The sequence below is a fragment of the Chelon labrosus genome, assembly GCF_963514085.1.
Source record: "Chelon labrosus genome assembly, chromosome: 20".
Taxonomy (NCBI): Eukaryota; Metazoa; Chordata; class Actinopteri; order Mugiliformes; family Mugilidae; genus Chelon; species Chelon labrosus.
In genome coordinates, this window is record NC_140353.1 from 1698409 (window position 1) to 1714791 (window position 16383).

Genomic DNA, 16383 nt, shown 5'->3' on the forward strand with positions numbered 1-16383 from the left:
CATTAGAAATCTAAGCTAACACAACCAGTGACTAGTTTCTCACCTTTAGCGCAGGTGGGCCCAGACCAGCCGGCAGGACAGTGACACTCAAACCCTGACGGGACCTCATGGCACGTCCCTCCGTTGGCGCAGGGGTTGGACACACAGGCGTGCTCCGCTGGGGCATAAAATCTCACATTTAATCATCCATTCTGTTTCTCAGGGGGGAACTGGCTGCGTCTTTCGGGTTAGGGTTTGACTTTTCACACTCACCGATCTCGCAGTTCTTCCCGGAGTAGCCGTCCAGACAGGCGCAGTTGTATTCATCCGGCTCCGTGTTCTTGCACGTCCCTCCGTTCTTGCAGGGCCGGTTGGTCCCGCAGTAGTTCAGATCTGTGCACACGAATGGAGGTTAATGTAAAAACAAACACACACAGCTGACTTTGTTCGTTCTGCAGCCTCCCTCCTTCTTTCATGAGGTGGTAAAACCCCCCGGGGCTCTGACCTTTGTCACACAGCAGGCCTCCCCAGTTCTTCTCACATTCGCAGTGCCAGGGCTCGTTGCAGGTGCCGTGAACGCAGCCGGGGTACAGCACGCACTCGTCACAGAGCGGACCCTGCCAGCCGTAGTTACACCTGCAACACAAGCAGCAAATACACTGTTAGACAGAGAGGACAGATGGGGAGGGAGGGGGGGAGAGAGGGAGGGATTGAGGGAGGGAGGGGTTAACACAGTGGTAGCGGCAGATTTCCTCCCCTCTTCTCTTCTTTCCTTCTTTTGTTCAAACTTTCTTTGTCCTCTCTCTTTCTTTAACTTCTCCTTTTACTTCCTTTCATCTTTTTGTCTTTTCTGTTCCGTTCTAATCCACAAGATAATCCCACAACTAAAACTGGATTATTATTATTATTATTCTGCTGAATCCAGTCAGAGAGAATCTGCTCTCATCTGCTGCTCCATGCATAATCATAATCGGTCCAGAAACCGATGATTAGACGGTGATAAGAAAACAAAAAGAAGAAAGGTTTGAGTGGAGACACATGCAGACAGGATGCTCTCTGGAAAATATGGCAAATAAAAACAAAGCAAACACTCTGCAGATGCATTTATTAAACTGAGTCCCTGCACAAAATTCTTATTGCGCTGAAAAACAAACCGGAATTTCTAATTTAAAAACTCAAAAATAGTGAAACAGGTCCATGAATACCTCAACATAAGTTCCTGTAATGTCTTCATATTGCTTGTTTTGTCCAATTTTTTTATTTAAATTGACATAAATAAACTATTTCTCACATTTAAAGAGCGGGGAGTGATTATGAACGACACAGTAATCAACAAGTTGCTTCGGCAGCAGTTTAAAAAGCCCTAAACTGACGTCCTGAGAAGAGTTTTCCCTCCCGTCCTCACACATGTCGTGTGTCGTCTCTCAGCCCTCTTCCTGTGTCGTGCGCTGGGCTTGAGGTCAAACTTGGAATGAGCGTTGGGTTTTGTGGAACGAGGGCCGGTCGTCTCGGAGGGGGGAGGCCGGCGCAGGGTTAGCTAATCTGTTGGTTTATGGCAGCACTCTGTTATTCCAAGGCCAGCGGTAACCTTGCCCCACCTGTCCTGTCATTTCTCCGCCGGAGCTATTTTAGGGGAGCATCCCATCTCCCTCTCTACTCGACTCCCCTCCCGCCCCCACCTCCACCCCCATTCTTTCTCCAGTCTCCGACCAAAACAGCGGTGGTGATATACTGCTCTGTAGTGAGGGGTAATGTGCTGTAGTACGCTGGAGTCCTTGTGTAGTACTGAGAGCTGCTCAGTAACAAAAGCATCAAGTGTCTGGTGGATAATCTGGTTCTGCTCTGATATGTCAGTGGTCATAATGTTGTGGCTGATCTGTGGATATTTTTAGGGTTGAACTAAGTTGAACTTTTGAGGACTTCTTTAATTAAATCTAAAAAATGGGAATGCATGACATCAAATATCTTTAAAGCACAACTCAGGTTTTGTTTCCGAATGTTTAAATGTTTAAATGTGGTTGAGTTTGTGCAAAATAAAAGAACATTTTCAATTATCTCTAATCTGTTCTAATGTGAGTAGATGAAAGTGAGCTTTCTTTATGGAACAACAGGCTGTGATTATCAAAGATTCACGTCATAAACACGCAGCAGGGGTTCTGGTTTTGTTGAAACCTGCACAGAAAGCCTCGTTTCATGCAGCTTCAACGCCTTCAACGCCGTGCACGACTGCAGCCGCTCCGATCTGCTGGCGCTCGGCGTGCAGAGCTCAGTTATGTGCATTGTTTACTACTTGTATGCGGTGGCGTCCGGCCCTGCGGTCGGCGGCGGTGCCCTGCACACTGTCAGCAGCCCTGCAGCGTGGACAGTCTGTCTGGCTGCAGTGTGGGAGAGCGGGGGAACGCTTTCAGGCGGCCACAGGCGAAGGGTGGCATTACCCATAAGCGCCGGTCGCCAGTCCCATCAATGGAAGGGGCCGGCCCGGAGCCCAAAAATACCACCGGCTACCCGCGAACCACACCTACGGGCCCGGGACTGGGCAGCAGAGGTGGAGGTGGAGGGGAGGGGGTTGTTAGCGAGTCTGTGTGTGGAATCATTTACAGGCAAAGACTCGCGCCCAAATCCAGCGGACGGACTTATCCTGCTGTTGCCTAGCTACGTGTTTAGTAGTGTCACATGAGGGAGCGTAGGTTGTGAATCTGCTGTGTGTAAGAAACAAGAGACCAAACACACATTTTTACTTTCCCTCTGCCAGACTCCTCTCTCTCTCTCTGACTTTAACCCTTCACTCTCTTCTTTCACGTGTTCAGAATTTTCCCCCGATTCATGTTTGACACTTGAAGTCGTTTCTCATTCGGTCTGAAAGGATCCCGGTCGTTTGACAGATTAATTAGGAGTTTCACTCGTCGGCTGCTTTTTCTTTTCTTTTTTTCTTTTTTCCTGCTGCTTTCAATCAGTTCTCATCTGACACCGACCGACTCCTCCGAGCCGCTGAAAGCCTCGTAAATGAAGTTTGATACTCGCGTGTTGACCGTCTCGGCCGTCTCCATGACAACAAACCGATTTGAACTTTTAATGTTTGTTGAAAGATGCACGAATCGAATTAAAGCCTCTAACGGAAAAAAATTAGTTCATGTCTCTTATTTATAAGACTAGAAAAGTGTGTCGCTTACATCTCGGTGATAGGATTGTTCATGCACAGTTACAGTAAATACGTCAGGTCAAAGCTGAAGCACGAGCTGATGCAGACTCGCTTTTAAACGAACTGAACCGTTTCATTTAAACCAACAACTGGCGTGCTGCTCTCCTCTCTTTCCCTTTCTCTTCCTGAGCAGAGCTGGATGAGTTTCTGGTTGAGATGAAGCTCTGAGGCGCATGTCGAGGCACATTCCAGGGTGTTCCTCGCTCCTCCAATCCTCTGGCCATTTTCAATGAGAAATGCCAGCTTCTTTTTTTTTTTTTTTTGAAGGGGAGTAAATCAAACCTGCCTCGGTGCAAAACCTTAACCTCCCTCCCCTCCTCTGCCAACGCCTGGCACAGTGTGTTTGGCTTTTTAAAGCCCGTCGTCCACCATTTCTAAATGCACGGTTCAGTTCCACATGTAATCAAATCTAAATTGCCTCCTCTCCTGTTCACATAGCTGCTATGACGCCTGCTCTGCCTTAAATTAGCCTTTAAATGCTCAAAACCCCAATGTACAGCCACATTACAGCCCTGTGTGCGACTATTGTGCATAAACACAATTTAAAAGCTCGTCTGACCCTTGTGAGAGGAGTCAGGAGATGACGCACAAGAAGTTACACCTACTCTGACTTTAGCGTCATAGCGTGCTGCATGTGCATCTATCTGTCTGGAACTTTTGTTAAAGGACGACAGAGTAAGACGCAGACAAAATCACAGTTGATTCCTTCAAACGTTTGCACTGAACCTTAAGTTTCTCTCCGTCTTTAGACACAAATACCTCCAAAGTTTTCTCTTCAGGTACCAACTAAAACATAGCTGCCACAATATTTACAGCAAAGAACGAGAGGTTAAACGGGATCTACGTTGTGGTCTGACGTGCATCGCCCCCAAAAATGTAACCCAACCTCACAGCAATGCAGACAGCAACAACAGCAATTGATCTGAAATGTATTTCTTTGTCTTGGCGGTCCGGAAAAGCACAGAAAACTCTCTCCTATTTCTTCGGACACGCTCAGACTGTTGATCAACAACAGAAACAGCTGACTAGCTTCCGACGAGAGTTTTGGTGACGCAATTTCAGAACGATGACGACGCGTCAGCGCGGAAACAGGACACAAAGGCTGCATTGATCTTTTCTGGGCGCCTAAACCGAGCTTATAAAGTCTCTTTGTCATTAATTATGATGCATTTTAGGTTTGCAGCAGCAGCAGGAGACATTATTTAATGTAGAAGATAAAATCTGAGCTATATATTCAGACTTGGATAAAATTTGGAGAAAAATTTGTTGTCATTGATTATGGTTGTAGCACTAGCAAGAAAACAAGAAAAAAATATTAGATTACAACCACAGTTTGATCCAGCCGATGTGAAAGAAGTATTTTAACTAAAAAAACAAAACTGAAACAGAGGCAACCGGACTGTTTGGGTTTCTTGGAGATGTTTCATCCAAGTCTTCAGTTCTAAATGACTAGTGGAGTTTAATCAGGAACATCTAGAGTCTGTTAATGACTAGATATGTCTGTGACGGTTCTCAGTCATCCAGGCCATGGTACAGTTTGTCCAAAAAACAAATTGAATCAAGGTGCAACTACACTTGTAGGGTTTCTTGAAGATGTGGCATGAGTGGTGAAACATCTTCGAAAAACCCAACAAGTCCAGCTGCCCCTTGTTTCAACTTGTTTATTATAAACAATCAGATCCTTTTTTTACGGGACAGACGTTAAAACTGTAAATGGATGGCAAACTGTATCTGGATACAATATGTCATCTATACAAGTTTCACACCCGTTCACACCTTGAATCTGGAGTCTCTGCATATTAAGGGATGGTTAGAGTACCATTCACTGGGGAAATTCCTCCAATTACTGGCAAGTATTTTGTCATTAATTCAACCATACATGTCGTCTATCCAATTTTCAGCTAAGTTGAGACCCGTTCACACCTTGAATCTGCAGTCTCTGCACATTGATGGGTTGCTACGGTACCATTCACTGAAGAAAGACTGCAGTTCAGTCTCCCCTTGTTTTTACTTGTTTAATGTAAACAACCAGATCCTTTTTATGGGACGGATGTTAAAACTTTTTGTAAATTGATAGCAAACTGTATCTGGATACATATGTCGTCTATCCAAGTTTCACACCCGTTCACACCTTGAGTCTGGAGTCTCAGGACATTGATGGGTTGCTACGGTAGAAGTCACTGGAGCTACAGGTTGTTTGTAGTCCTGTGAGTTTCAGGTGGGCAACAAATAAAAACCTCAACTCCTCCATAAGTCCTTCAGAACTGAAGACTTGGATGAAACATCTTCAAGAATCTCTACAAGTCCAGTTGCTGTTGTTTCAGCTTTATTTTTTTTGGACGTGACCTGGATGACTGAGAACCTTTGCAGACGTTTGTGTTTGTGTATTAAATGAGGTATTTAACTATTGTTGACTATATAGGGGTATCAGTTCAAGTAGATTCACCCCGCCATGCCCCCTCTCTCGCTTCCTCCCTGCATGTTGTCTACAGCTCCTCGGGAGGAATCCACACTTCCTCACAGGCAAGTGCCAGCCATAACAAGGTCCAGGATAGGAAGAGGTGATGTGGGTTGCAGACACTGGAAAGGGGGAGGCGGAGAGAGGCGGGGGGGGGGGGACATCTCTCTCTCTCTCTCTCTCTCTCTGGTTCTCTGTGTGCGGGCAAGCTTTAGAACAGGAAGCAGAACAATGGCTTCTGGATCAGAGTGGAGCTGAGGGATTGAGGTGGAGGGATGGGGGGAGGTAGAGAGGCTGCTTGGTATGTTATCAACAACCCCCCACCCCCCACTCCCTCATCACTCTGTTGTGTCACCACTGTTATCCTCATTAAGCCTTTACGGGGGGTTTCCATCCAAACAAGATCGTATTTTACATCACTTGACAGCAACAGCGGCGCAAACAAAATCTAAACAAGAGGCAACTTACGTGCAATTCCCCGGCACGCTGCACGTCCCATGCAAGGGGCTGCATCCCTGTTTGCAGATGGCTGTCGGGAAAAAAACAAAACAAAAAAACATTGAAATCATCATAATTAAAACACATAATATCCTCTGGGTCGCTGCCTGGCACTCTGTTTTTTCAGTCATTAAAGTCTAATTTCCTGTTATTTCCTCGTCTGTGAATCTTTTGCTGTGGGATGGCAAAAGTGGGCGTCAAGGAGAGTCGAGGGTGCCCTCAGTGACAGGAGTTTCCAAACATTCCTCGGATTCTTGCAAAGCGACACTTGACATGAACTTCCGTGAACTTCCGAGCTTCTTCCGAAAGGAGCAGTAAGGAAGTAGGACGGTGAGCGTTTTGATGTGTGGTGGTTATTATTGGGTGACTACGCTCGGCTTCGTATGTTTAGGGATGTTAGGGACTCTTAAACAATGATCTTAACTCATGTGCTGCACAGTCCACAACTTTTTTATTCATGCCCTTCGTGAGTTTAACTATTACATGTGTCTGCAGAATGTCCTCCCCTCACCTGTTTTGCAGTTCGGCCCCGTCCAGCCCTCCATGCACTCTTGGTTTCCGGCCTGGTCGCACACGTAATGTCCAAAGTAGTCATTGCGGGGTCTGCAGACTTTGTTGCATTTGCTGCCGTAGTAATTTTCGTCGCAGCGCACACGGACGGTGTACTTAATTTTAGCGAACGAGCCATTGTACACGACCGGCTCCTTGTCCCCCCCTGGGGTGCTCCTCCCTTTGTAGATGCTGCGATCGATCATCAGCTCTTCATCTGAGCAAAAGGAAAATATGTAACAGGAAAAACGTTAAAAATGGTTCAATAGATAAATATAATTGGGTGTCATCTGCGTAAAAATGGGATTTTCCTTAAAGAAGTTATGAAATGTAAAAAGAAGTGCCCTAGCTTAGAGCCCTGTGGAACTCCAGCTTTTGTTTGCAGTTATTTCTAAATGCACTATTAATACGGGATGGCTTTCGCATTCAATTCCAAATCACTTCCTTATTTCATTTAGATATTTCGGTTTCAAAACAATTTAGCTTAATTACGAAAGAGATTTTCACTCAACTAATGTTGTCGTTTGGTTCCAGAGCTTTGTGATATCGCCACAGTCTTCTCCCTCTAGTTTCACACCTTTCATTTCACATTTCTTTGCTTTTGTGCAGCTCCTCTCTGTCGTTATACTTTTTGAAATCCAATCGGCTGTCAGTCCCGACGGTGCTCTCAGAGTTGGAGCTTCTGTCGTGTTCTGGATCTCAATCTCAAGTGGATTTGTTGCCTCTCGTTGGAAATTTCATGAGACTAGTCATGCAAAACACAAGATCTTGCAAGATTTCTAATGAGAGGCAACAAGTCCACATTTGAGGGAGATCAAAAACAAGACAAAACGAGATTTCTTATGACAAGATGCAGGAAATTGCATATCCTAGAATTTTAGATCTTTCAAAAGAAGACTGATTTAAATCCAGCCCTACCATTGATATCTTTAAGTTGTGTTGTGATGTACTCCCAGTCCTGACTGAAACTCTTCAACCATACCATTCCAGTACCACCCTTGGAACAGCCCCATGCACTCCATACAGGTTAGTGCATGCCATACATTTCTAGCTATGGCTACCAAAGTATAATTGGACTAACGCTGAAGGGGCAACGAGTCAACTGAATAATCAACTACATGTTCAACTCTGCAGGAACATCCCTAAAGGAAACAGTGCTCAAATGGTATTTGGGGTCAATTAGAACAGGGAGGCTGAACAACAAAACTTCTGAATGGCATTCCAGGGGACAGGGGTGATTCCGGTTTTAGGATTTGACCCTTCAGTGTGGTGTTTGGTGAGATTAGACAATCAACAGGGCTTCGAGGAATGCCTGTTGTTACCACAGATCAGAGGGAAAGATTTAACCTCACATCAAGAATTTGGAGGAAGAAAAAAAAAAGGGAGAGGAAAAGAGGGAAAGAATAGGAAAATTAAGCAAACACAAACAGAGGCAGCAGGAGCGAGGTCTGCGAGGGCTTGATAACCGAAAAAGCTTTTTCAGTTTTCCTGCTCGGTGAAATGCTTTTCTGTCCCCCCTCCTCCCCCGCCACCCCCACCTCTCAGGATATCCAGCCTCGACTTCATCGGAGCCAGGCCGGAAATAATAAGAGACGGGGAACAGGCGAGGAAGGGCGACATAGGAAAGGCCCTTTAGCTTGTTCTCAAGGAACAGAAGCATCGTGACCCAGCAGGATTCTGCTTTCAGAGCTGGAGGGTGACAAGACAGAGCTGGATGGAAGGACTAGTCTTCACTGCTGTCGTCCTTAGTTAACGGGTTAAACTCACAGAAGAGAACGCTGCAACAGCTCAACCGGCATCTGACGCTACACAGTTTCCACCAAGACCTACATTACATTGGTTTTATCTACACAACCTTGGCTTTGGATCTTATTTCCTCCAGTCTCTGCATATTAGATACGGAGATTCATAAAGGTCCATTTGCGCATCTCTTGCAAAAGAATCGTCACCAGAAAAACTTGCATCCACTCGTATTCCTGCTAACTTTGTGTGCAATCACAAACTTTCGGTGATTAAAAGAGTCTGCGTCAAGTTATGACCACAACAATAAAAGCAGGAGAGCAGAAGACGTTCGTTAAGATAGTGAACTGACTCAGGGACGTTAGCTAGCATTAGCCACCATAAGCTAATGGTCCAAACGAACCAAGTCAGGCTGTGGTGGCAAAACCCAAAAGTGAAATGAGCAAAACTGCATTTTATTGCTATTTTTTCTATGCATTAAAAAAAAAAAAAAATGTGCAGCCAGACAACAAACTGAGTCAAAACGAAACTAAAAATGAAAATGAATGAGTGAAAGACCTTGGACTGGAGATATCAACTGGGTTAGATAATTTTCTGCAGGCCAGTCTCTGATTTTGTCTTATTGACTTATTTTTACAGCAAAAACATCAAATAACATTAATTGGAATAAACTTTGTGTTATGTTTTTATTGTTTATTGTGCATCTACACACACACACATTGAAGTTTGTGCATTTTAAGATTGTTCGCAGAAGTTAAAAAGACTGAAAACCTAAAAATCCATTTTCACACTGTCCTGGTTTGCAGAGCCTCGCTGAGAGTTAACACACTGCCACAGATTTCAGTCCCACACCCACCACCTGAAACACCCCGACACACACACACACACACACACACACACTCCTCACTGCTGTTCATCTCCAGCAATTAGATATAAAAATATAAACCAATCATGAGCTCCCTCCCCTCTGTAGAAGAGGAGACACGCTAAGAGAGGCTGTTGTTACCAGGGAGAGCAGGAGAGAGAAGGCCATTTAAAACCAGCTTATATAAACAGCGAGGGGCTTCAGATCTGAGCAGCTGATCGCGCCAAGAGCAAAATGGGAAGATTGTCAAGGAACATGCAACAAGCTGCAATGCAACTTCTGTGCTTTGTAGAGGAAACTCTGACCTTGGCACGCTGGTAGCACTGAAGTTTATTTCCACTATTGCTGACATCTCATAGTCGGACGTAGCGAGACTCAGCTTCAACCGATACAGAGAAAAAGATAACTCTGCAGGAAACTGGATGCAAATTCAACTCCAAGGCGCTCCAAACCCCTCTAAACGTTTTGATTGGCTCAGAAGATCTTTGCAGGAGCATAAACGGAGAAAATCCGAAAAAAGTTCAAGCCACAGAAAAAGTTGTGGGTGTGGAAGTTGGCCCGTCTTCCAGGATCTCATTCTTTCATAGTAAACGAATGCTAAGAAAGAGACCTTTAGGCTACTTGTGTAACCCCGGTTCTCTGAGTAGCAGGAGTGAGTTTCAGTCAGAGAATCGGGGTTACACAAGTAACCTAAAGTTTTTTTTACCATGTGGATCATAACCCTTATATCTGTAGTAGTTCATGTGTCATTTTAGAATAATGCTCAAAGTCAAAAGGTTGTTTTTTTCCGAAGGCACGTGGAAGTGAAAGTAAGTTTCCCCATCGTAAACACACCTATGCATTAGCTTAGACTCTTATAAATCTCCTGCAACCTTCCATATTATCACACCCTTTGTCAACCAGGTGCTACTGGTGGATGAAATGACTGTATGTTAACACCTGGAAGGAGAAATGGTGCCAGAACATCACTCTCACATACTGCAGTGATTCAGAACCAGGTGACCTGGTTGTCAAGGAGCTGCTTTGTTTTGGGAGGAAACTTGTCTTTGGTGGTTCTTCAATGCAACACTTAAAAAAAAAAATCACTGCTCTCTCTTTTCTGGAGGCGACTGCAAGCAACCAATCATTTCAGAAATATTTATAAGAGGCTCAAATGACCAACGGGTCCTCTCATCTCTCCGGGGATGTGTCTCGACCTGCTCGGCACTCGGGTTGCGTGGAGTTGGAAACGGTAGCGTTATGAAAATTATAAGGCAAGAAATAGAAAATGCACTTAATCAACTTTGAAATGCTCCTGTCCTGTGATTGCCAAAAGTTTATCGTAAATCTTTTTTCACTGCAGTAGAGGCAAAGACACTGTTCCCACCAGTAAAGATGCAAATCACCTCATTCTCACCGTTGACGTCAACCTGGATCGTTGCTCACTGCATGAGATTATAACCAATTTACTTTTCCATAGACTTAAAACTTGAGTCTATGTTTTCAGGGCGTAAAGCAGGACGTTTTTTGTGCAGACACGCAAAGTTGCGCTTTTTCATACTCCTTAAGTATGTTAAGTTGTTGTTACTGTTGATAAATTCCACAAAAAGACCAAAACCAACAACTTGTTAGTTCATCTCTAGATGCTTTCTTAGTTGGTTCTCTGCTCCAAGCCCGTAACAGCAGAAGTAAAGCTCATAAATACTTTGATTCCTCAGTAAACAGCTGACTACTGCAGTTTTTAAGCAAACATATAAGGTTTTGGGTTTTCAAAATCCCTTAATTGACCCATTACAGGGAAACATAAATCTTCCCAAAGCCGTCACTACAACGCACAAGAAAGATTCTTCTTCTGCTAAGATAACAGAAATCAGAAAGAAAAAACAAAAACCAAACTCGGCAACTTATCAACACAATATTTAAGAGGTTAACAATCAACTCTTTGTTCCCCCCTGAACAGCCCATTTATCACTGAAGACCTGTGTCTCACCTACTGTCTACAGTGCTCCACCCTGAGTCCAACCTTTAACAGGAGGTTCAACAGAATCTGTCCCAGTGTAGAAGGAGACTAATAGTTCACTGGTGTATGGGCCATTTTTGTCTTTGCACAATATTTAGAGCCGAACGCCAACATATAAGAGGAAAGTGATTATTGGGGACTATTTTCAGGGGCGGCTTAATCTGAATTTGGTGAATTTGGTGCTCTGGTTTCTATCAACAGGATGCTGCATCTGGTCCCGAGTCCAAATGAATGTCTTTGATCAACAATGGGGCTCCGTTGCACAAAAGAATGAGGCACACACAAACATATGAGTTACTACTGTTACTGGAGGGATGTGATGAGTGAAAGGCTCCGGTGTGGACGGTCCCCTGCCATCGGCCCCTGATATCTGTGCATCTCCACCCCACAGCAGCCAACAATCCGCCCGCTCCCAGAGTCAACATCAGCGCCGTCCTCTCTTTTCTCTCGTGCCATTTCTGTTTTGTTTTTGAACAGGCGGCGGCTTCCTGAAGCATAAACAACCTTTGCAGAGACTTCTTTTTTTTTTCCTGAGGCCTCTCCAACCTGCTGCCCAGACCTGTTCACACACACACTGGCAGGAAACTCACTTCACGTCCTCTAAGAAAACTCACCGGCCGTTTTGAGGGGGAAAAAAAAAATAAAATCCACACCTTGAACCGTTTTTGTGTTGGTTCAAGTCATTTTTTTGACATTCTGGGAAATGTGTCCTCTTTATCCTTCCTTTAAGCCTTTTATGCTAAGCTAAGCTAATCACCACCTGGCTCTTAATGCATGGACATGACAGTGGTATCATTCTCCTCAGACGACTCTTTAGACCTGATGCAGTCGGACTCATATCTGCACAGAACACTGCATTTGGATTTCTTCATGGGGCGTGATTCATCTGCACAGTCCTCCAACCAATCAGAGCCATTTAGTGGTAAACAAAATCAAATCCTTTGCTGGAGCAGAATCTGTTGGTGGGAGCTTGCATGCAGGATAGACGTCTCATGCTTTTTGGGAAAATGTTCTGACACAGTTTTTTCCCACATGCATCATAGCCCAAAAATAAAGTGCTACAACCTCACCCAGATCTTTTCCCAACGGGGAGACTCCAGATCAACCTCCCGCCACAAAAAAAAAAGAATGTGTGAGTGGGGGGAAGTCAGATTAGCTTCCAGGCTACCGACTCTCAGCAGGAGAACAAATTAGCATTCAAATGCATGCAGAGGGTTTCCTTTAAGTGGATCTCAGTCAGAATAAAACATCTATTGTGACCGACTTGAGCCTGTTTAAGTGCAAGGATCGTATCCTGCAACACTTCTTTTCCTGCAAAGAATATTATTCTGACTTGACTTGGGTCTTGAGCCAAATGCGATGGTTACAGATTGTTCGTCAACTCCACAAAACAAGTAGTCATTTGTGTCGTTTTGCAAACTTATAATAGATATATAATAATTTTTATCTCTCTTTTTAGTGACTGATTATCTAGGGCCGTCTAAATCTTCCTGTCCCAGCAGATGCCTCACCACAGTTTATGTACAGTGAAGCTGCGTCACATACGAAACTACATGAGTGATAAACAGGACGTGCGCTGGCACATAATCAGAGGAATCAGATCAGGTTCTCGGGCAAAACGATACTCGGCTGGGACGTCCCCTGATTCCTCTGCACACCTGGACGGATGAGAACTCTCTCTCTCTCTTTCTCTCTCTCTCTTTAATTAGGTTGCAGTATCACTAATGCTCGCTCCACCCGTGTGTAACGAACACAGCTGGATGCTGCAGGTTCATGCCTGCTCTCTGACGTAAGTAATACCCAGAAATGTAGGAAATCCCAAACTGTGGTAGAAATAAATAAATAAATCAATGATGCGCCCCAATACCTGTGGGAACACACATAAAGTGAATATTTTTAGCTTTCCCAGTGTGAGTTGAGCAAACAGGTAAGGTTTCTCTTTGACAGGACGCTTGGCTGCTGACAGGCTCACTGACACATTCAGGGCTCAAACTGGAGATCACGCAGAGAGACTCCGTCCAAGTCTACAAGACGGGACACGGTGGTCGGGACGTCAGCATTTCCCGCCTGCCTGCTTGTCATTGCCTCCGAGCCACCCACCCACCCCCCCGTCTCAGGATAAATAAGGCATCCCTCCATCTATAACACCGTCAGATCTACAGGTGGTCGTGCGAGCGGAGACCAAAGTGTCCCACCGCCGGGGCTGCCGTCCAGGCCGAGGCACGGCAGCCTGGACGGCAGCGCCCTGTCACGGCAGTGCTCCAGGATAATGAAGTGGCGTGCGGTAGCCGGACAGCTGCTGGGATGGTAATTAGGAGACAGACATTAGAGGACAGCGAGGGGACAGAAAGAGGGCTGTGGTCGGTAATTAATGTTTTAACGAGGCAGAGCTCTCACTGGCTTAATATAGAGGCTGCAGTGACCCTGAAGATGAGGGGACGAGGGGAGATGATGGTGCAAATACGTCCGATCAAACAGCCGCTCTGATCTGACCTTTTACTTCTTGTCTTCCTGAAAAAAGACGTGCTCAGACAGCTCAGCCGTCTCAGACGATGGCACACATCTTCCATTCCTTTCATTTTAAGTCAACCATCTCATATCAGTGTAGGTGCTTAGCGGTCTGGCTTCATTTCCATGCCTGCTCACCGAGTCCGGCGTGGGCGTGAAGGTGTCAGTACGCCTGAAACAAACTCGTCCGGACAATATGAAAGCACCAGTGTTTATAGTAGGAGAGTGGAAGGACCTCTGGGAAATATAGAAACATCTGAAAGGTGATTAATGATAAGACAAATATGAATATTTTCAAACGTTCCTTGATGGAGTCATCGTTTCATGCAAGGAAGGTGACAGGAAATCACCTCAGCAGAAAACCTCGTGCAGGAGATCTGTCGAGATTGAGATGAACTGATCCTGAACATATTTGCAGGTTTTTACCTGAAGGAGAAAGTTAGAGTTCAAGGAAACTTTGGCTTGTGGCCCATGTACTGAGCACTGAACCACTAACCCTCTGGTTCATGAGCTACTGCATCAACCGCCCAAAATGTGCATAGCTTGATTTCATCGTTGGTGGTAAAAACAACAAATTAGAGAGCTGACATCTAGTTCTTATCAAACAGATTTACATCCTTCTTCCTCCCACTGATGTTGGAAAACCAAACCAAACAGAGCCGAGATCAGACGGGCGTGTATAAACAGGATACGGCTCCGTGTGCCGGGACCGGGACCGATGGGACTCAAACTTACCGGCCCGTCAAGAAGATCCATCACTGTGGTTCACACAGTCAGTGCTGATGACTGGGGGTGTTTCCCATGAAGAGACATTGACACGCTCTGAATAGCGTACGTAACAGCGAATCACGCCAAGCTCAGTCAGGATGCTGCTACCTGTGCTGCAACATGCTCACTTCTTTCCTCACTTATCTGACACAGCGATAAAACAATGTGACGACATGCCTTCGAGCAGAAAGAACAGCTATTGAAGGTCACCAATCAGAAGTCTACCGCCTCCATCCATTACACATCCCGTAGGATTCTCAGTTACCCACGACTACAGGATGAAACAACACTTAAAAACGGATGAAGCCATTGGTCGATTGGTGGGAATTGCTTAATTTAGTTGTGTAACCTCACAAACAAAGAAAACAAGCTGATGGCTGCTAGGCTCATCTGTCAACTAGTGCAACTCTTTGCTACGGAGCAACAGAGGAGAGTTTCTAATGCTCCATTTAGATTTCAATATAGGACGTGTTCCAACGGAGAAAGAGAATAAAATACGTCTGCACGCAACTGGACAGTCCTCCAACCAATCGGAGACATGTCGCTCAGATGACGTGCATGACTACTGTTACTCTTCTGTCCGTCATGACATAAAGCCCCGCCCCCTCCCAAGCGGTTGATTGGATTATAGCATCAGTTGCAAACCCCGTCTGAGCAGAACTAAGGCGACAGTGGCAAGAAAGGAACCTTGAGCAGAACCTTGAGCTCATGTGCCCAAAACGATCTGCAGATCTTTGCTGGAGCAGAATCAGTTCCCAACAGAGAGACTTCCCTCCACAAAGCAATGTCTAGGTGTGGAGAGTCGGTCTGGATTCCTGGCTACCAAAGGTCCGATCTTTCCATTTGCACCAACCGTTCCAATGCAAAGCGCCTCACACCCCACTGATCTCAATTCTTTGACATTTGCTCCAAAGAGAATGAATCATTGACGCTCTGTGAAACTTCAAACATGTTGCACAATATCAAGGTGGGAAATTGGCATTAAAGACATTAAAACATGCGAGTCTGCTGCAGGCCTTTCTCTGAGAGGTTCATGCATGTTCTATCTGTGCTCGTGCAGGTTTGTCTCCGGGTGCTTCCAGACACTCAGTATATTCAGGTAGTCAGCATAATGTCGCTGAACCTAGACCTGAGCAACTGCAGCAACCCCAGATCATAGCACTGCCCCCACAGGCTTGTACAGTAGAAACTAGGCATGATGGGTGCATCACCTCATCTGCCTCTCTTCTTACCCTGATGCCCCCATCACTCTGGAACAGGGTAAATCTGGACTCATCAGACCACATGACCTTCTTCCATTGCTCCAGAGTCCAATCTTTATTCTCCCTAGCAAATTGAAGCCTTTTTTCCCAGTTAGCCTCACTGATTAGTGGTTTTCTTAAGGCTACACTGCTGTTCAGTACCAATCCCTTCAGTTCCCTTCACATTGTACGTGTGGAAATGTTCTTACTTTCACTATTAAACATAGCCCTGAGTTCTACTGTTGGTTTTCTTCCATTTGATTTCACCAAACGTTTAAGTGATCACTGATCACCATCAATCAGGATTTTTTTCTGACCACATTTCTTCCTGGAAGACGATGGTTCTCCACTATCCTTCCAGTTTTTAATAACGCGTTGGACAGTTCTTAACCCAGTTTTAGTAGTTTCTACAATCTCCTTAGATGTTTTCTCTGCTTGATGCATGCCAATGATTTGACCCTTCTCAAACAGACTAACATCTTTACCACGACCACAGGATGTGTCTTTAGACATGGTTGTTTAAGAAATGAGAAGCTACTCATTGCATCAGTTGGGGTTAAATAACTTGTTGTCAGCTGA

The 16383-nt window shown here is 45.1% G+C and overlaps 1 protein-coding gene across 2 annotated transcripts in view; it reads right to left on the bottom strand.

Moving 5' to 3' along the window:
• LOC311505458 (protein jagged-2-like) overlaps window positions 1-16383 on the bottom strand; it is a 50042-nt gene that overhangs the window by 15573 nt on the left and 18086 nt on the right. For both annotated transcript variants that reach the window (XM_084569037.1, XM_084569036.1), the window contains exons 4-8: window positions 6646-6900; window positions 6105-6165; window positions 485-615; window positions 253-372; window positions 44-157 (exon numbers count right to left, since the gene is read on the bottom strand). In XM_084569037.1, the coding sequence (XP_084425163.1) occupies window positions 44-157; window positions 253-372; window positions 485-615; window positions 6105-6165; window positions 6646-6900 (681 nt within the window). The remainder of the gene's footprint in view (window positions 1-43; window positions 158-252; window positions 373-484; window positions 616-6104; window positions 6166-6645; window positions 6901-16383) is intronic.